Source organism: Phyllostomus discolor, chromosome 4 (assembly GCF_004126475.2).
Source record: "Phyllostomus discolor isolate MPI-MPIP mPhyDis1 chromosome 4, mPhyDis1.pri.v3, whole genome shotgun sequence".
NCBI classification, from domain to species: Eukaryota; Metazoa; Chordata; class Mammalia; order Chiroptera; family Phyllostomidae; genus Phyllostomus; species Phyllostomus discolor.
In genome coordinates, this window is record NC_040906.2 from 3,596,359 (window position 1) to 3,616,919 (window position 20,561).

Here is a 20,561-nt window from a genome sequence, read left to right on the forward strand (position 1 = left end):
AGGGCACGCCGGCTGGCTGCGTCTCCAAGCTGCAGAGACAGCGGGCTTCTTCGGTAAAAGCCTCTGATGGGGGAGGGGGGGGGTTGGGGACAGGCTTCTCTTGGCCTTGAACGTCAGAGACCTTTCCTTCACCTTTTCCTCGGGGAGAAGCCCAAACCACCCAACGCGGGGGGACGCTGTGGGCACCCCTTACCGAAACGCGATCCCCGCGATGAAGTAGAAGAGGCCGAGCGTGTCCAGCACGTTCCACAGGTTGGTGAAGTAGCCGACCCCGTTCATGTACCACTGCAGCGTGGAAAGGGGCGGGGAGAGGGCGTCAGCCGCGTGGCAACGCCGGCCGCCCCCAGGTCTGCTCCCGTCGGCGCGTGTTTTTCTGGATCCTTCCGGAGCCCGTGATGGGCCCGGTGAGCCCGGACACATGCCTCATGCTGCTTGGGGGTGGGGGGGGCCTGGGAAGTGGGGTGTACGCTGGCTGTTCTGTCCCTCACACACGGGTGGCTGACCAAGTCAACAGCGGTGACTCATGTCTCCGTCCTGCTGAGCCCGCAGAGAGCAAGGACAGCCCTGTGGGGACAGACCGTGGGGTCCCCAGACCACGAGGTACCGTGGTGCAGCCAGGCTCAGCCCGTGCACACGAGCCCCCCAGCAGCCGGCCGGCCTGCCTGACGAGAGAACCCCTCAGTAGATCCACCCTGGGGCTCGGAGCACCCCTGCAGTGAGAAAACATTCAGAAAAGAAAACCGAAAAGAGGCCTCTTTTCTGGACGTAAGGCCAGAGATGGGCTGTTTCCATAAAGTGCCAGGACCCTATTTCTGCACATCTGTCTAGATCTGGGGGGTCAAGGGGCCCCAAGGTCGCACAGTGCTCTCCACAGAGAGGGGGCGGAACTTATTTTAAATAACCACCCACCACCTATTCAGTGGGCCCAAGAGGAGTTCTTTAACGACGATTTTTGAGCTTACTGTCCGCCTTGGTTTAAAATTCCTGTTTAGCAGACCAACGTCTGCTCCTGGTCCCGGAGACGTGGGAATACATAAAGAGCATGTTTTTTGATACCCGGACACAATCTAAGAAACAGTAACATCCTGGGTTTGCGTTGCTCTAACAAGTGTGAGTGAGGTTCGTCAGGGCTGCACCCGGCCGGCAGAATTGTCAGAGGGCCCCAGCCAGACCGAGGATTCGCAGCACGCAGGAGCCTGCAGACACGTAGAGAAACAGCGCCCCCGAGTGTCGGGCTCCCGGCATGACAAGGCTCTTCCAGGCTGTGTTCTGCTCAAAGGGCAGGGCTGCCCTGCGGACCAGGCTCCTAACCCTCCTGCCAAACCCGAACCCTGAACCTGCACCCTCGCCTTAATCCGAGACATGGCCGAGTGGCAACTGCCCATGCAGCTTCCGAAAGGAAGGAGCAGCGGCACTTGGACAAAGCTGTGGGGGGAACAGATGCAGTCAGAGCTGACACGGGCGTGGAAACCGACGTAAGACCCCTCTCCCAGGCAGCGACTCAGTGAGCCCGAGACCTGTGCCGTTCCTCCCTCCAAACACCCGCGGCACCGGACGCAGTGTCTGGTGAGCTGCGAGCTCTGAGGCCACGCGTGTCGAGCGGGTGTGACGCTGGGTCTGGGCTCCGAAGGGATGCGGGACGCGAGAGCCCCAGCGGTTCTCGTAATCTGAAAACCGCCGAGCCCGGCAGGGTTTCCTGGGCCCCGTTTTCTGGTGGTTCAGGGACGGCACCGCCCTTCAGCGCTGAACCTCACGCGTCAACCATTAGGAGCTGAGCACCGGCCACGGCGTGGAGAAAGGACGCAAAAAAGAAAAAAAATGCAGATCCCAAGAAACTTCAGGGGAGCACCGTGAATAATTCACACAAACTCGCTGAAATCCACAGGGGCTTCTACGACCTTCCAACACGGTCACCGCCACACGCCGATGTGCTGAGCTGGGAGGCCCTCCCACCCCCTGCCATTCGCCCTGTCACCTCCTGATGAGGGGGCGGGTTCACAGCCCAAGGTCAAGGTGCTCTCTGAGCCCGCTCAGGAGGCTGAGGAACTGCTGCTCCTGTGTGAACGCGAGTTAGAGACCAAAGGGAGAGCCGGCTGCCGAGAGGGGCGCCAAGATGCTGACAGTAGGTGGGCTTCCCCCTCACGAGAACAGGTGTCCGGGAAAACCACGACGCGGGGACTTCAGGAGCAGCCTCCGCGCCCCGGGGTGCAAGGAGGACAGCGCCCAGGGAGGGCGGGAGGGCGGGTGGGACAGAGGGACGGCCGCCCTACCTGCCTCACTTCGTCGCAGAACAGGACGAAGACCAGCACGTAGAGGACCAGCTCGGGCGGCCGCGGCACCGGGTGGAAGTCCATGAGCAGCACGTAGGCGAAGAGCAGCAGGAAGGCGATGTAGAAGACCACGTTCCAGGAGAACACCACGAAGGGGGACGTGAAGAAGGCCACGTAGTGCCACAGCACCGACCTGGGCTTGTCACCCGGCTTCTTCCTGGACGGGGCGAGAGCGTCCTCACCGTCCCGGCCAATGAACGCCGAGGCGCGGGCGACGGCCCTCCCTCTGGACACACACAGGTGGACCCGGCCCCACGGCTGGGGCGGGGCGTCCGACTGTGTTGGGACACTGACCAGCCAAAGGTCAGCCCTTGGCATTTTGTGGTTAGCAAATCCGAGTTCTGCCCACGGAAGTGGGGACAGGGCCGCCTGATTGGAATTGAACCCAGGGGAGCCAGAGAGGATCCCAGACCTAATAGCAGGCAGCGGGGCAAACACCCCAAGTTCCAGGCCTTCGCCCTGTGCACAGGAGCACATGCATGCACACACATGCATACCTGCACACACCTGTACTCGCATGCACACACACACACACACACGCTGATATGCCCTAGTTTCCTACCTAAAGGATACAAAGCCGCAGCCGGCCAAGGGGATGAGAAACAGACACAGGATAATCTTCCAGTTCTTGGTGTCCCGGGAGATCTCCCCGTACCACTGCTTGGAGAGGAAATTCTGCAGGGACAGAGACCAAGCACACGGCCCGCATTAACGCAGCGACGTGCAGGGTGGCGCGCGAACCTCTGCTCCCGGCCCTCGCACCTCCCCAGAGGAAGCCAGGTTCCTCTCCGTCTGCATGAGTCGCCCGGACTCCAAGGGCCTGGGACGATTGGAAATTCTGTCTGACTCTCAGCGCTCCCCTTACTGGGGCCCTCTCCGGTGAGATGTGCTTCACGGCTGCTGCCACTCACTCCAGCGTAGCTGCGGTCCCCAGTGATCGTTTTCACAAACTCGGTGCTAATTATTGGCTGCACGGTATAGCCCATAAAACAGATGATGGACATGGACTCAAACCCCGGTCCTGCTACTTGCTAGCAGTGTGAGCCAGAGAATGTTCCAGAACCTGTCTGAGCTCCCGACCCCTCATCAGCACCACGCCGTGAGGGTCACCTGGACGTGCACTGTGGAGGTGAACGTGAGCCTGTGTGGGGCAGACACATGGTGGACCGTCTGTCTCTTCCAGACCCCACATGCACACCCAGGCCCCTCCCATGGGGATCTGGGGAGGAACATGCCCCCGCAGCGACCTGAGACACCTGGGCGCACCTGCAGTAACTCAGCACAGAGAAGCTCCCTGCTGGCTTTCTCCGTTTTGTGCCAGTCTTTCCACTGTCATCGCTAGGGATGAGAACACTATGATGACAGCCACTGCTGACAGAGGGCCAGCCCCTTCTGCTCATCACCGCATGGAGCCCTCACTGCACCCCTTGCCTGTCACCCGACCTGTGCCCACTTTGCAGGTGAGGAACCAAGGCCCAGGGGCCCGTGGAACCAGGCCCGGCCCATGCACCTGGCTAGGGGTCCAAGAGCTGCAGACCCAGCCGTGGTGACAGCGCCCCCCCCCCCCCCGGCTGCTTTGCGTACACACTGCCTCCAGCACCACCTCCCGACGCAAAGGCCTCCCTGCCAACCCCCCCCCGCCCCGACACCTGCGAATTGCCCAGCCCAGTACCATCCCCACTGTCTCCTGCCACCGCATTCACGCTGCAGGTGAGCTTCCCTGTCACCACTACGGTTTCTAAGGTCGCTGACAGCATCTGACATAAAGTGCCAAAGGCACGTTTCTGGAGGTGGCTGCGCGCTGTCTACCTGGACCCCGGGCTGGGCGATGAAGTGCTGGTCCGTGGCCTCCACCGCCAGCTCCAGGCAGTTGCTTCCGCCCCAGGCCTCGCAGGAGTACACCAGCAGCTGCTCGGCCAGCTCCTCGTCGCTGCTGTAGCACTCGGTGAACAGCTCTGCCACCGCCGCCGCCACCGCCGCACGGGCCCCAGAGAGAGGGGAGCTGAGGCTGCCGGCCAGGACCCACCCTCCCCCACCCCCAGCCATGCCCGACTTCAAGAAAACCCAGGGGGTAAGCACCCGCCTTGCAAAAAGCCTAGCGAACGCTGGCACCACATAATGCTTCACCCAACACAGGCACCTGCCTCTCGCAGACCGTCCCCAGCCCAGCGGCCCGAGCAGCACGCGCCCGGAGAAGCACACTGGGCGTGCCGCACCGAGCACCGGGAGCCCCTGCTTTGGGGGGGCTCAGCCACCAGGGAGGGGACCCAGGCCCTCTGCCCCCCTTCCCAGGGCAGCCCTCCGGCTCATTCACATTCTGGGCTTTCTTCCTGCGAGGTTTCTTTGCAGATAGGGCACAGTGCGGAAACAGCCGGGAAGATCTAACACGACACTGACCTATCGCCAAGGGTGTGCTTGTGTTTCGAGACCTAATGACAAAGAGGCTAGCGTGCAGATCCTTAAGGACATTTTGCAAAGTATCGGAAGCCACTGCCTAGTCAAGGTTGGCCAGAAATTAACGTAATTTAGCATCTTAAAAGAAATCATCGGACACTTATTTTTTACCAATGCGGGCCTGTTTTCATTGGCTACAGCAACAGACAGACCTACTGCATCTGCAAACTGGAAACTCCCGGCTGGAAAAGGAGCCAGCTGGGCAGGTCTGCAGCCCCCAGCTGTCGGAGGCTAAGGGTCCTGGGCTTCTCGCATTCCCACCTCACTCGGGGCCTCCCGAGTCAAGGTCACGGACGAGCTCTGCTCAGGGACACGGACTAGCCAACAGGACAGACACCCCGGGAGAGCAGTGCTCAGCACCATCCCCTGTCCCCACCTTAGTCCAGGCACCGTGCAATGTCACCCAGGAGGGGAGCATGGGCCGCAATGCCCCACCCCCCTGCAGCCCCAGGAGGAGGTCCGCACCCCTGACTTTGGGGAGCTGCGGGGCAGGCGGTGGCAGCCCCTGTTCACATCACTGAAGGGCGGTCAGGGCCTGAGCGGCCAACCCCAGATGCTTCTCGGGCCGCTGCCTTTGCCGAGCGGTAAACCAGGGGCCTGGGGCCCTATCACCATATATATATGAATGAATGAAACTGGCAAGGGAACTGGACGACTTGCAAGGCAGGTGAAACCGCAGACCTGTCACAGTTCCTTGATAGCCCCCCAGGCACCACACACCACCCCTCCCTGTGGTGCTGAGCTACTCTGACCTGGACCTGGAGAGGAAGACAGCCCGACATTGCCCACTTGCATCCTTGGAAAAGTCAGCAAGCACCAGGATCGGGGCGGCCTGTGGCTTCTGCCACGACACGCGGGCCCCAACCGTGTGGTCTGCAGCCCACGGATCAGATCGAGGCGTGTGGACATGCCAGTGACCTCTGCCGCCTGGCACGTGAGCGCCACAGACCCCCCCCCAACTCGGGCCCCTGGCGTGCCTGCGCCCGAGGGACGCCCCGCCCCGGAGGCTTACCCACCGCGCGGGTCTCGTACTCGTTGGCCAGCTCCTCGGACTCCCCCGCGGCGTTGATGTCGTTCTTCACCTTGGCCAGGGTCTTCAGGAGCTTGCTGGCCCCCAGGGCCGCCAGCGTGCAGCCCCTGGTCTGGCGGGAGAACGGGGGAGCGTCAGGGCCCACGTGAGGTTGCTGGGGGCGGGCGGGTCAACACCGACGTCCGGCAGGGGGCGAACTCGTGGCAAAGGCAGAAATGGCGAAATCGGAACCACTCGTCACGATTCGGAGCAAAACGTGCGAGGTGCACAGAGTAGACTGGGACACGAAACCAGTACATCCGAGGGAAACAGCCGGGTGAGTGCCACCGGCAAGGACAGCACGACTGTGACGTGAGGGGTCCGACCACCCAGCGTCAACGCTCAGAGTTCAAAGGGGGCCACGGATCGGGCCGCGGGAAACCCAACACGGGTGGGGCAAGACTGTGGGTGGGCTCGATAGTCGGTGCCCGATTCGATGCTCTGAAAACGGACAGTCACTTCTTTTCAACCCCCGTAAATCACTCACAAAACATCCTTAGGTGCGAAATCACAAAGAAAAACCTCAGTCAGTTTCCCACAGCAGACGGTGTCCAGGCCCTCCTCCCTGTCCATTATGCAATAAAGCCACGTACTGACTCTAGAAATTAGACTTAAAAGCTCATCCACGTGGACAGCGATCACTCCCCCCGCCCACACACACACACCTGAGAAGCAGGTGAGCAGCAGGTGCCTCCTGGATCCTCCTCCAAGCACCGCCCCCTTCCAGGGGCCTCTCCTCCCCAGCCCATCCACGTCCACACACTGTCGCCGGACAGCAGCCGTCCAGTCCACGGAGGACGTGCTAGAGTGGGCGTGAGCGGCGGGAGGAGGTCGGATCGACCACGGCAGCGCGAGCACACATTGGGCGTGGGCCTGCACGCTCACCTGCTCCCAGATGACTTTGGAGAGCTCCCTCTTGTTCTGCAGGATGGCCCAGATGAAGAGCGCTTGCAGGGGGTGCCGCGTGATCGGAGACACGTCCTGGGAGGGTGAGAGCGTGCGGTCGGCGAGGGCCAGGGGGACGCCCCTTTGGCGGCAAAGCTCCCAGAGTGAAAACGGGGTCGGGGTACAGCCCCTGGGACACACCCCCCGCCCCCGTGCAGAGGCTCCGGAACTGGGTGGGTGAGGCCGTCCCCCTCCCAGCACTCACTGGGACGTGAGTCTCAGCTCCGAGGCTCACCCAGCAGTGCGATTTGACACAAACCCTTGTCTCCGTCACAACAGACAACGTACATAACACTGGACGGAGAGGGGCCGTGGGGCAACGGTGCTGAGAACAACGTAAAACCTGAATGACTCCGACAGCCGGAGAGAAAGCAGCTCCCTCGTAGAAATGGATTTCTCGTCGAGAAAAACTGTTCCAACGACATGCTAACTTTGCTGCAGTTTCTGTTCCGTCACCACCACATGAAGCTATGGTGTACCTCTTTCGAGTTTCGATTCCTCACACACCCATGAGAGTCCCCGCCCCTACTCAGCACCCCACGCCTTCCAGGGGAAGCCACTCAATGTCTGTTTTTCTGGGTCTAGGTTCTGCCAAGGTCCACACTGAGTCAGGCACCGCTGTGGACACGGCAGGAGGTTTTAACAGAAATAGTGACAGTGAGAAGCTTTCTAAGCACTTCCGACTCTTCCGAGCACCGAGTCATGTCGGTTTTTGCAATACACACGAGCAGATTAAAATCCTAGAATCACAAAGGAATCACAAAAGGAATCCCAGTTCCCCCAGAAGCAACCCTGAGACAAGCAGTTTATTGGAGAGGTGATCCCAGAAAAAGCGATAGAGACTGGGGAAATGAAAGCCGAAGAGAAAGAACCAATTAGGGTGCACTGTCAACAAGCTGTCCCGGTGGTTAGCCAGAGATCGGTCCGCTGGGCAGCCCTAGGACTCCGCATAGAACACGTGCCTCAGAATTACCTGTCCGCGCGGGGAGGGGGCTTGGGGCTGGGAGCAGAGCCAACCGTCCGCCAAGAGCTGCAGGGGCCAGCGGCTGGGACCTGGGCCTGCGAGTCCTTAAGACAGGAGGGCCTAGAGAATACGGGTGGTGCATTCACAGCGACCTCTCCTGCGGAGCCTGGGTTATCCTCTGGGGACTACCTGCTGCCCTTTTACCCACAAAAGAACGTTCCCAGTCCTTCGCGTGGGCAGCAGAGAGCAGTTTTAGGCAGGTCACGTCCAGAAGGCTGAGACCCGAGCAGGCAGCCATTCATGCCCCCCCCAACACCCCCACAGACGCTTCCAAAAGGGCGTGCACCATTCCAAGCTCTGCAATCAAGGCAAATTGCAACAAGTTGCTTTACGCACAGAGCACAAAGCGGACGCCAGAAAACGCACTGGAGAGACTGATCTTAAGTAAAGGCAGCAGAAAAAATTAGGAGGCCGATGCCTTTGCTCCTTATGGCAACGAGGTAGGGAGTGGGAGAGGCGGGGGCAGAGACACCCTCTGGAAGGGGGACTCAGCAGAGGAGAGGAGCCGGGCAGCCCGCTCCCCGGGTACCTACATGGAGCTCCACGTCCGTCTCGTCCCTGCTGTTCCTGTCTTCCTTCCGGAAGCCTCTTCGGAAGTTGGCCACCAGCTTCCAGACGAAGGTGAGGAGGGCGTCGTTGTAGGAGTTCTTGGCGATCTGCAGGTTCCGGTAGACCAGCGTGCTGAAGTGGTTGGAGAAGAGCTCGGTGAGGACGTCGCTGGTGAGGAACCTCCGCAGGTTCAGGCCGTTCTCCAGGAACAGGCGGACGAACTTGGGCCTGTCCTTCACGAGCGCCATGAACATGACCTCCCGCAGGTCCTCGGACTGAGGAGAGAGCGCGGAGAGAGGGCTCAGGCTCGGGGCCCCGCTGGCCGGGACGCCGGGCCCTTCTCTGTCCGCCAAACGCGGCAGGGTGCTTCTGTAAAATAAAAGACACGTGTTTCATTTCCACCAGTAACTTTATTGATTTGGATATTGTGAGTGTGCCGGCTGTCTCCCAAGAGATGGAACATTGATGGTTCTCAGTTAATGTCCCAGTTTGATCGCTCTCGACTTCAGCCGGTCTACCTGACCTTGGGGCGTCCGGCAAGAAATCTCCAGCGCAAAACTTCGCAAACTGCTCTCCATCAGTCACAGCACCTTCTCCGTCTGCTACACGAATCTTTTTTTTTTCTGTTTCAGTTGCATTTTTACCTTTCTCGAAATAATAAAGCATAGTATGCTCAAAATGTTGCGTATTTTCTTCCATCTTCAATTACAATGGCTGCACAAAAATTCACGCTGATGTGACGACTGTCCCAATACAATCTAACGACATTGTTTTGAATGAAGTTCCAGACACTACTAGAGCCATCTTACAGGGAAAAAAACCAAGCGAACTCTTTGGCCAACCCAATTTTTCCAGCCAGGAAGTAATACTATCTTCAACTTCCCTTGAGCTCCCGTTTCAAGAATAAAACGTATCTTTGCAATTGTAGTACGACCTTGGATGGTAGTTCAAACATCTAGACAGGGGAAGCGGCCAGCAGGATCCTGACGTCCGCCAGATGCGGCCTGGACGTGGCCCGGCCCCTGGCTGGCATGAAGTGGAGGTACAGACACCCACTCGGGATGGCGCCGGTCAAGGCCTTACCCCAGCGCCTGGCACGGACGGAGCAGCTGGTCACAGAGTGGGGGACGCGCGGCTCACGCCATCTCTGAAGTCTCCAACCGTGAGCCACCAGCAGCCAACGCCTCGTTCTGGGCCGAGGGGTCGTCCTGCTTCCCCTCAGGCCACACGCCACCAAGCGCGCATCTAATCATGTCCCATAACGATGAATCACCAAAACACCCGACCATTATCATTTGTCTTTATCTCCACGTTCTGGGCTGCTGAGAAAACCTGCCCCTCGGAAGTTTCCCTAACGGAGGAACAGTCCTGTTCACTTCAGACGGAAGCCCGTGGTCCACGGGCCACAACAGAACAGCTCCCCAACACCTTCTGTCTGTCCCCCGCGGCACTTGCTACAGTTCGATTCAGTTGCCAACGTTACAGATGAGAAGGCTCGTAGAAATTCACATTTCCAGCATTAAAATCCGGAAGCTCAGACAACATGGAGAGCCATCAGCTGGGGCTGAGCGGCAGCTGCCTCCAGAGCCTGAGTGCCACCCCAACCCCCAACCCCCCCACACACTCCAGCCCCCATCCCCAAGGAGCCCAGCGCCCTCACTGCCATCACCCGCCCACTCCGACCATGGGACTCCCCTGCCCTGGTTTAGGTGCGCATCCCCCGCCAAGGGCAGCCTTCGCGGCCGCTGTGTCTGTCCAGCTCTGGACTCCTGGGGACCACACGCTGCCTGGAGAGGAACCCGTCCAGGATCCTGGGGGCCCCCCCAAGGAGGCTCCAGGTGGGGTGGGGTGGGGGAAAGAGGCGGCCGTCCTGAGGAGGGCAGCGGCCCTTTCTCCTCTGTCCTCAGGGTGAGTGATCCTTGTGCCCAGAGTTTCACGCGTCCTCCTAAATCCACCTGCCTTTCCGCTGGTCACACACGTGACAGCATGGGCGTCCGTCAGAGGCACCGCGGGCACTGAAACTCGGGGTGCTGGAGCTCACTTCTGACCCTGTCCTTTAACGAGCCTGAGATTGGGTCACACTGTTTGCCTTGCTGCCAGGTTCCCGGGCCACACCCGAGCTGCCACGGGCCCAGAGACGACGCTGTGAGAGCCACGGGCCCTCGGGGCAGAGGACGGCTTCGCAGTCAGACACATCCAAGTGTCCAGACCCGCCGCTCCCATCACCCAGGTGTGCGACCTGGGTCGAGGCCATCTCTGAGCCGCAGTTTGCTCTGCTGGGGGACGGGTGCTTGTGGGGACAAGACGGGGTAACACGGGCCAAGGTGCTTTCAGAAATTCAAGTTCAGAGCGGCCCTCAAAAGAGCCTCCGTTCCTCCCTGTCCTGGGGTCCCCGTGGATCCCTGGCTCATGACCCAGCAAAGGGAGGTGACCCTCACTCCAGGTCAACGTGAGGGGTAAGGACAGCGGCACAATGGAGCTGCTCCTCGCAGAGCGGAGGGTCACCCCGATGTCACCACTATCCCAATGATTTTGGCGTGTCTTCAAACAAACGCTTGTACACTGCTCAGTGGGAGCCAAGGCCCCAAGCACCACAGAGACATCATCCCGCCTACTCATCGCAGCCACCCGGGGGGTGGGGCCCGCTGCCTCGGATGAGCAGTGGCATGCTGGTCAGGGCTCAGCGACCAGCCCTCTGGGAGGACACCGGGGCCCCGGCCACGTAGCCCTTCTGATGCCCATGGTGCATGTGCCCGCGCTGTGGCTGACGCCCACCTGCAGGCGGGACCGCATCCGAGGCAAAACCGAAAACAGTCCCCAGGGCAGCACGGCATTCGGGGTGTGGCCAGCAGGCAGAGACCACGGACAGAAATACAGACGGCATCAAGTGCAGCAAAACCGTTACAAAGGGATGCGATTTGATGGTTGATTACCTTTGTTTTTTTAATAAAGTGTATTTCGTTCTACAGTGAGGGCATGTAGTGTTTAATAATAACGGTATTTAATGACTGACTCACAGAAATCTCTAACCCTGTAGCGGTCAGCTCCTGCGAGCCAGCACGGGCAGGCTCGGACAGGCCTCTGTCCCAGGGGATGGGGGCTCGGAGAGAGGAAGGGTCAGCTGACTGGCCACCTCCGGAGCCCGTCCCTGCGCTTCACCTCTGTGCCCTCCGCCCTCCACTGTCTGGGGCCGAGTTAATAAAACCAAAGGTGCCGTTGGATACGTGCCGGAGCATATGTTCATCCGTACCCTCCGACCGGACGTAAGCAGACCACTGTACACGCAGCATCCCTTTATGAATCCATTCACGGCACCGTCTTACAATGCCACTTCCCCTCCACGCACGAGAGCTTTGCCGTGCGCCGCGGGGTTCACTAAATGCAAACCCGAGACAACGCATGCGGCGGGAATCAATCCTTTACAGACCCCCAAGCCGTGACTCCGTCTGCCTTCTGTGATTAAAACTGATCACGTGCCGACATACATCAAGTCTTCGTCACTGGCGAGACGACGGCAGGCCTGAGGGTACCTTCCGAGCCTGGCTGGCCGAGGGGCACAACCGCTGTCATGAAACGCGTGGGCCTGCACGGCTCTGCACGCGCGCATGGGGCTAAGGAAGTCCTCGCCGCTCACTGAGGACTCAGGTCAGTTCGGGAGAGCTGAAAGCAAAGCCAAGCACGGCCTCGCAGGTCCCGGCGGGACGGTCGGTGACTGTCCCTGCGGAAGCAAGTCCCCGCGGGCGATTGAAGGCCGGTGGCCCGCGGGAGGACGCTGCTGGGGAGGGCGGGTTCTCACTGTGATTAAACTGAGAATGAGGAGAAACAGCACTCTGCTGGAAAAGATCGTTTCTCGTGGGCGCGAAGCTTCTGTGTGGGCTGGGAGCGCAGTCTCGCAGCTCTAAGACGCTCACTGGGCGTCTCTGATCACGTGGCGCCTCTCTCCCCCGCCCCCCCACCCCCCTCCCCCGCGCACCCCGCCCCTGGCGATGCTTCCCTGGAGCTCGGCTGGGCAGACGGGCAGTGAGCAGCAGAGGTTCCGCTGCCTTCGCTTTCAGTTGATCTACTGCGGATGCCCGTGGCAGTCATCCAGCAGAGGTCCACCCCATCTTTCTCTGCCCACCTGCTCCCAGGAGCTCCGCGCCTCCACCCCCAGGGCACCCCCGGGGCCCGCCCAGCCCTGGCGTTGTGGCTGAGGGCTGCCCGTGCGCACTGAGACGTTCTTCCACGAGTGCTTGCGGAATGATCCCTGCGTAGCAGCACCCCTCGTAAGTCAGCGTTAGAGGGCGGGGAGGCTCGGCAGCACAGACCGGCCGGAATGGACCAGGACCGACCAGCCCTTTACAAGATTCTGTGCCCCCCGGAGAGCTCGCGAGAAGTGGGCAGACCTGACGCCGCCGCCAGGGTGACCCAGGAGGGCGCGCACTTGCCTCCCAGCGGCGGTCGTTGGTGAAGATCTCCTCGCTGGCCAGGTCCAGCTGGTTCCACTCCAGCAGCAGCTTCAGCTGCCCGTTCCAGTTATCCTTGTCCTGCTCGTTGGTGCTGAAGGCTGCAAGGGGCGGGGAAAGGGGGGCAGGGGGGAGGGGGAGGCTCACCCCAGGCCCAAAGGCAGGGAGAGGGTCAGCACCACCCTGTGGGGCCCGACGACAAAGCTGCCTGTCCCAGGGGTTCTGAGCACCCTGTCTTGGGAGCTGACCCTCACGAGTGTCCCTTTGCTTTCGCTTCCCTCGTTCTCCCCAATATTCTGTGTGTCCCACCGTGCACGATGAGGCTCAGTCCAGCAGATACTAGTATCATTCCCCTTCACAGCCTAACCATGTAACTATGGTATACTGGTATTTTTCCCACAGACTCAGGGTCCATAAACGCTGTATTTCAAGAACCGTATCTGACATGCTGCATCTTCCTCTATGAAATAATGACTCCTATTACAAAAACGTTCTCCTCGTCTTTCCCACAGCTGCTGGATTCCGATCTGCTTGTCCACAGACACGACCCCATTGTAACAGACATTCTTCCAGCCAAACTCCCGGCAGGCACAATCAGGACGACCCCAGTAAACAGCAGAGGTCTGCGTGGCACCTCCCACGCACCCTGCCCTGCTCGCACGCCCTCCCTCGGGATCAGGCAGCTCAGCGCGCAACAGTCTCCGCCCAGGTTCCGCCTCCTTCAGGCGACATCCGCCCTGACGGAGTTCTAGGACACCAGAGGCCACAGGTGGGGAGTTTTAACCTGAGCTTCACTGCTAAGCCTCGGGAGATCTGTAAACCCTGAAACCGGTGCAGAATCAACGACGTGCGTGAAGTGTGTGCGTGAAGTGTGTGCGTGCGTACTCACACAGGACAAACGCCCGTGGCCCTATCACATTCTAGAGGAGAGAGAGAAAGATGTCGAGACCAGCGGTAGACACAGGCCTCCTAAGAGCACTGGGATCGAATGTGACTAGAACTTTAATGACATAAACATTTCCGTTCTGCCTGGTGGTGTGGCTCAGTGGATAAAGCATGGACTGCGAATCAAAGGGTCACTGGTTCAGTTCCCAGTCAGGGCACATGCCTGGGTTGTGGGCCAGATCCCCAGTAAGGGGCTTGTGAGAGGCAACCACACATTGATGTTTCTCCCCCTCCCTTCCTCCTTCCTTTTCCCTGGCTCCAAAAATAAATAAAAATAAGATAAATAAAAATTATTTAAGAATTTTTTGTGTGTTCTAGTAAAAGCATATGACCAAGGAGATTTAGCTCAGCAAGTCAACGGTAGTTAATTCTGACTCCTCATCTGTAATAATCAAAATTAAGTACGAGGTTCTATTCCAACAAAGCCACGGAAAACATGAATGCACGCCACGGAAAGCGACACAGAGCCGGGGCCTGCGGAGCGGCGGCCCCACTCACCTTTGTACAGGGCGTAGGACATGGCGTTGCTCACGATCTCGTCCCCGGCTTCTTCCATCTTGATGACTGTTAACAGGTGAGAGCTTTCGAGGATCTCTTTGAGCTGGCGACATTTAAAGAGCAGCTGTCAGGGATGTCGGGAGCATCTGGCCCACTCTTTGGGGGAGAAATCTTTTATTCCACTTGTCTAAAAATCCACCCACAGCCCTGGCGTAGCTCAGTGGATTGAGCACGGGCTGCAAACCAAAGTGTCGCAGGTTCGATTCCCAGTCAGGGCACAAGCTTGGGTTGCAGGCCACGACCCCCAGCAACCGCACATTGATGTTTCTCTCTCTCTCTCTCTCTTTCTCTCTCCCTGCCCTCTGTAAAAATAAATAAGATCTTTAAAAAATATAAAATAAAAAAACCACGGTCAAGGGGGCTCCGGACCTTCCTCCCCTGCCTGCAGCTCCTGTAACCCAGCCTACTTTCCAAGTCAGAATCAGAAGCCTACGGCCACCATGAGAACACAGGCCACGCAGGGGCGCACACAGTAAAAAGCTGAAGGACCCTGGCTAACTGTGCAGGGTGAGTGTGTGTGCATGCACACGGACGTGTGTGTGTATGTGTGTGTGTGGCCAAGCCCGGCACACGGTGCTCAAGTGTTGAATGACCGAATAGAGGAGGAAGGGGCAGCAGAAAAATCACTGAAATTGTCAGTAAGGGCTTCAACTATCAGAGGGGAACCTCCCACATGGACCAGAGCCGAGAGGACTCAGCGATCGGATAAAGAGACGAGGGATTTGCTCTGTCGTCCTGTGTGATTCTTCTGCAACGTTTCATTGTAAAACACTTTTCTAAAAATCAAAGAACTGGGGGAGAGGCAGCGCCCCCTAGTTCCGAGGTTTCGGGTGTTGGCGGGCTTGGCGAGGGAGCGCTGCTTCTGGGGAGGAAGCAGATCTGGATCCGGTTACACCGAGTTTGAGGCGGTGGAGGGCTCTCCCGGCAGCAGCAGCAGCGTTTGGGAGCGAGGACCAGGAATGACAGAGCGCGGGCTGAGCGGAGGGGGGGAGTCCCAGGTCAAGGTGGAAGGGTGAAACTGGCGCACTAACAGGGACCCTCAGGTTTGGGGAGGTGGCCTTTGAGGCCGTGGCTGCCTCATGCTGGAGGCCTTGGCTCAGAAGAGGGAGCACCCGGGAGATGGAGGAGAGCTACAGGAGAACACACCCGTGGGGAGTTGGACAGAGGAGGGTGGGAGCACGCGGGGAAGGCCTTTGTTCCGGCCGAAGCAAAGGGGTCCGACTGGAAATGACTCGGGGCGAGGGGTCCAGGCCCCGCACTTCTGGGGCGCCTGTGGGAGTGGGCAGCACAGAGGGGCTCAGACATCTCTTCCCGTGAGATGAAAAGGAGGAAGGAGAGGGGCGTATGGGCCCCGAGCAAACCCAGGGGACCGGGGGGGGGGGGGGAATGTCTCCACTCCCCCACACGCTGGTGCCTCCTCCATCCTGTCCCCCTCCCGCCGCAGCCGGTGTGGGCTTCCCTGAACACGCCCGCACCTGCGTCAAACCTCTCGGTGACTTCCTGTTCCACCTGAACGAGACCCAACCCTCCAAACGCTGTTCAAGGAGCTCCCGTCGTGACCCCCAGAGAGCATGCCAGCTTCCACTCATAGCTTCTACCATCTCCTGGCTCCTGGGCCCCACCCCCCCACAAAAAACTTTCCCCACCTGGCCAGCCCCCGCCCCCTGCTCACGATCCTCCGAACCCACGCAACCTGCCCTCAGAACACCCATTCGTTTGAAAGCGTGTGATGCGTTCTGCTGTGATCGCTCAGCGTCTGCTGCTCTCTGAGGACAGGACCCCCTCCGGTGCGTGCCCTCTTCTTTCTCGAGGGCCTGCTCCGGCTCCCGTCCGAGAGCACGTGTTCATTTAACGCCAGTTCAATAAACCAGAGTTTGAATTGCAGGAAGGGCTGATAGCCAGGCTGGCTGATAGACTGGGGGACGACAAGGGGTCAAGTTCTTGAGACGTGAGGGGGAGGTGATGGGGAATAAAGTCTGAGAGAGCTGGCAAGAGTGGAGGGCGTGGTCCTGGGAAGCCCTGGGTCTCCTGGGGAGATGGAGGGACAGTGACTCCGGACTCTGGCCTGGTTCTGCCCCCGGTCACTGACATCGCCCACAGCCCACGGGGAAGCTGCTCAGCGGATGGCTGATGGAATGTGCACGTCACCGGTGAGTAATTCTACTCTCAGGCATGGTCTTCTGGGCAATCTGCACCAACTGCATAAGCCCCCTGAGCACGTGATCAAAAGCCCAGGCCATTTTCACTGTTGATGTATGTCTTCTGCCTGCCATGGCTACCATTACGATGCATTTAGCATATCCGATGAGTATGAATTGGATGAGAATCCCAGAAAGGGTAATATAATCACAGAACGTGAGAGGAGTCTGAGTTTTAGCCTGAGTCAGAGGATTTCTGCCCTGAAGCAGAAATGCCAATCTAAGTCAAGAATATTTTCTTTTCATGTACAGGAAGTCCAGCCTCCGACTCTCGTGACGGAATGGGCTCCACGAAGGAAAAAACTCTAGCTGGGCAGTGCCTGGTGTCTCCTCTGTGGGAGGATCTCAAAGGCAGGCTCAGCCTCCGACAAACATCCCAGCGCCGGAGGCCGCCCCTGAGTGAGCCGATGGGAACGCACCTGCTGGTGCTCGTGTGAGCTTTCTCACGGACAGGACCAGCCACAAAAACGAAAGTCATTTCAAGGCCACAGCAATTGTAAAACCGAGAGAAAAGCAAGAAAGGCGTAGCGCTGTATTAAAATACTCCCATGAGCTTAGCAAGAAGTATAACAGATACTGCAATAAGGACACATTTCTCACGTGACCTAGCGAGAAAGGGGAGAGACTCGGAGCTGAACCGCAGGCCAGCTAATTCGGAAAGACCATCATTCGGTCGTAACAGCTTCTCCCATCCGGGTCCACGCCGACTCGGTGTGGAATCCGCATCCCTAAAACACCGGGGATTTCCTTCCTGCCCACCACAGCCGCATCCAAAAGGCAGCTTTGCCTGTGCTGGCATCACGGTCCAACAGAAGGATTCCCAGCTTGGCAGACAGACAGACTTGAGTGCAAACCCCGTACGCCACCCCTTATGAGGTCAGGAACTCGGCGAGTCATTTACCTTACGGGCATTTCCATGTCCACCAAGAAACGGGTTTGGGGCGGAGCACAGGTTCAAAGTCACTGGGACAGTACAGACCCCCGCACAGCCGCCAGCCAGTGCAGGGGGGCCCCGGATGTGTCCTCCCTCCCCACGACCTTGGCCTTCCCCTTCTTCGCCCCCTAAAGCCTCCCCCTCGACTCACCCACTTGATCCAGCTCTCGGTCTCCTCCTCAGGCAGCCGGGACACCGTGCGTGGCAGGAAGCGCACCAACTTCTCCTTGACCATGGAGGACGTCGGGGCGTCCTCCAGCTCCACCAGGCTGGCGATCACGTCGGCGATCTGCCCCGAGCCTTCCACCACCACGCAGGGAATTTTACTCTTGACCGAGGTGTTGATGGCCTGGGGGAGGGGAGACGGAGCCACGGACGTGAGAGACACTTAGGATCGCTGGAGCCTGGCTAGGGACCAAGGGTCTAAGTCAAGGCGGGTCACCAGACCCACGGACACGTCATCCCTGCACATGTCCCCTTGGGGTTTCGTGGTCCGTCTGGAGCGAACCAAATGCTCGCCACGGCTTCACGAACGAGAAGAGGGAGCCAGGGGCACCCCACCCAGTGGTGGCACCAAATCGCGTAACAGGGACGCATGTTGACGTTCTCCATGAATGACAGCTCGAAAGTGCCCCTAGGGACAGAATGGGTCATTCCAAGTGCTGACACCACAGATGTGAGCGGCAGCTCTTAGGACGGCTCCTCTGACTGAGGTTCACAACAGTCACCCTCTCGGGTGCGAGAACACCTTCAAAGCAGCAGCCACAGCGTGTGCATTACATGGACTCCTCTTCCCTCCTCAAATAGCTCTGCCTTTACCCCTTCCATTAGAAGAGAAAGGAAACATCCCTGCTTCCTGCATGGACACCCGTCCTGTGTAAACACCGCAGAGGCCATCAGAGGGGGGTCAGGGGTGAGAGTATCAACCCCTTCGCAGCAAGACCCAGCGCCCACGCTCGGGCACGGAGAAGTGGTGGAGCACCTTCCTTCCGCCGAGACTCAACGCTTCCCTTCGAGGGGACGCTGCCCTGCAGGGTGTGGTCCCTGCATCAGAGCAAGCAGAGGGCCGACTCCCAGACCAGGCCGGAGAGCCATCTGCGCCCCACGGCCTGCACTAAGGGCTGTGCGGGGGCAGGAGGGGGATGATGAAGAGGCACCGAAGGGGAGGGGACAGAGAGCTCAGCGGGCACAGTCCCTGTTGCTCTCCCCTCTCCTGGGCTCCGAGCCCTGGGCTGTGTATCGGCTGAGCCGACACCTCTGGAAAAGGCTGCAGGGATGCCCCACCCCAGGCTTGCAGCAGCTCTCTGAAAATCTGGGTTCTGAATCGAAAATCTCAGAGAGCAGCCCTGGCTGGCATAGCTTAGTGGATTGAGCGCGGGCTGCGAACCAGGCATCGCAGGTTCAATTCCCAGTCAGGGCACATTCTGGGTTGCGGACCATGGCCCCCAGCAACCGCACATTGATGTTTCTCTCTCTCTCTCTCTCTCTCTCTCTCTCTCTCCCTTCCCTCTCTAAAATATAAATAAATAAAATCTTTAAAAAAAGAAAAGAGAATCTCAGAGAGCAATAATAAATGTAATGGTCTTTCGGTGCTTTCTCTCCGTTTCTCTTCCCCTTTTCTGTGGCTGCTGCTCCTCCAAGCACTCGCATACCCACAACCCCCCCGCTGAAAAAGAATCTCTGCTCTAACATAACAACGGTCTCAGCAGTGCCTCTCACCACAGGTGCTCAGTCAGTACCTGTGATGAACAGATGCGTGCATGGGTGCATGAAAGATATCACTGTTAGGCAAAAGAATAAACAGAGAGAAGTACTAGATTATAAGATTCCAACTAACTTTGCCAGGCACGTGTAACTCGGAGGGGGTCGTGTGGTGAAGAGAGGGGAGAGGGCCAAGGGCGTCAGACGCCTATCATCTAACCCTGTCTTAGCAGCAAAGGCAGTCAGGGGGAAACGGGTGATGGGCAAGTCCACTTGGAAACTGGCTAAGAGAGGGAGAGGGAGGGGGTCCTGAGCACGTCCTATTCCTGGGAAGATGCGCCGATGGGAATGGTGACCGTGCCTTCGGGTACTGGCTGACCTGCAGCCTCACTAACACCCTCCCAGCAGTCGAACGGCAGCTGGGCTGCGGGCAGAACCTCAGCAACGCCCGGTCTGCAAGGACGGGGCGGGAGGCAGAATCCGTGCTCATCTGCTCAACGTGGCAGGTGCGGGATCACCGGAGCAGCTTCCCAAGGTCTCAGAACCACCGGGGTTTCGGATGCCTCCGTGTGGGATGCCCAGGAGGCCCCCGGGTGGGGTCCAGGGGGTCTGGGAACAGCGACTGGGGGCAATCTGTGTGTGTCTGGCCACAGCCGCTCCCCACCCAGGTGGGGGGTGGCACGCAGGTATGCACTGGTTGTGATCTTTAAGTCTCAGGAGTGAACACCAACCCTTGTCTTTGGCAGGTTGATGGCCAAAGCCAACAATGAGTGGTCAGGCTACTTCTGTCACTCCACACTCTCCCCCTAAACCCCAGCTGGGGAAGCACCCCAGCCTGCCAGGGAAACACCATGGGGCGGGGAGAACGCTACAGACTCGCCGGAGCAAAACCGTTCAGGCTGGTGAGACCAGGCGAGCCCCACAACCCTGGAAATACGAACTTGACGAGCGGGCTTGTTAACCCAGTCTTCTCGAAAACCAAACCAAGACTCACTTTCAAAGTCTCCTTTCCACCTCCTTGGGCAAAGCACACGATGGGGATCTTGCCGCCGTAGTTGGAATCTGCAAGACACGAGAGGCCGCACTGACCTTGGGCTCACCGGAAACACGCCCCCAGCGTCGCACAACCATCTGCTGAATGCCCATCTGCACTTCGGCCACAGCCCCACCCTTGAAAATAACGGTACACATACAGAGATCTTTCTAAGCAAATAAATGACATCGATGCCTCCTTTCAGAAACAGAACCCTACCTCAAGGAAGAGCAGGACCGGCAGCTGCTGTGCTGTGAGCCCAGCGTGAGGGCCTCACGGACAGATGGGACCCCCTATTCCTGCATCACGACCGCTGTGTTTTTGGGTCCCAGACCACTCCCCGCCTGGCACAGGTCATGCTGCCGTTTGCTACTGG

General features: G+C 59.0%; 1 protein-coding gene across 1 annotated transcript in view; it reads right to left on the reverse strand.

Annotated features, from left to right (window-relative positions):
* The window catches only part of TRPM8 (transient receptor potential cation channel subfamily M member 8), a 54,240-nt gene that overhangs the window by 21,926 nt on the left and 11,753 nt on the right, over nt 1-20,561 (reverse strand). Inside the window, exons 7-17 of the mRNA XM_028510382.2 lie at nt 20,147-20,214; nt 17,603-17,800; nt 14,260-14,362; nt 12,799-12,917; nt 8,356-8,646; nt 6,739-6,834; nt 5,797-5,926; nt 4,140-4,285; nt 2,893-3,005; nt 2,271-2,487; nt 194-285 (exon numbers count right to left, since the gene is read on the reverse strand). Coding sequence (XP_028366183.1) covers nt 194-285; nt 2,271-2,487; nt 2,893-3,005; nt 4,140-4,285; nt 5,797-5,926; nt 6,739-6,834; nt 8,356-8,646; nt 12,799-12,917; nt 14,260-14,362; nt 17,603-17,800; nt 20,147-20,214 — 1,573 coding nt within the window. The remainder of the gene's footprint in view (nt 1-193; nt 286-2,270; nt 2,488-2,892; nt 3,006-4,139; nt 4,286-5,796; nt 5,927-6,738; nt 6,835-8,355; nt 8,647-12,798; nt 12,918-14,259; nt 14,363-17,602; nt 17,801-20,146; nt 20,215-20,561) is intronic.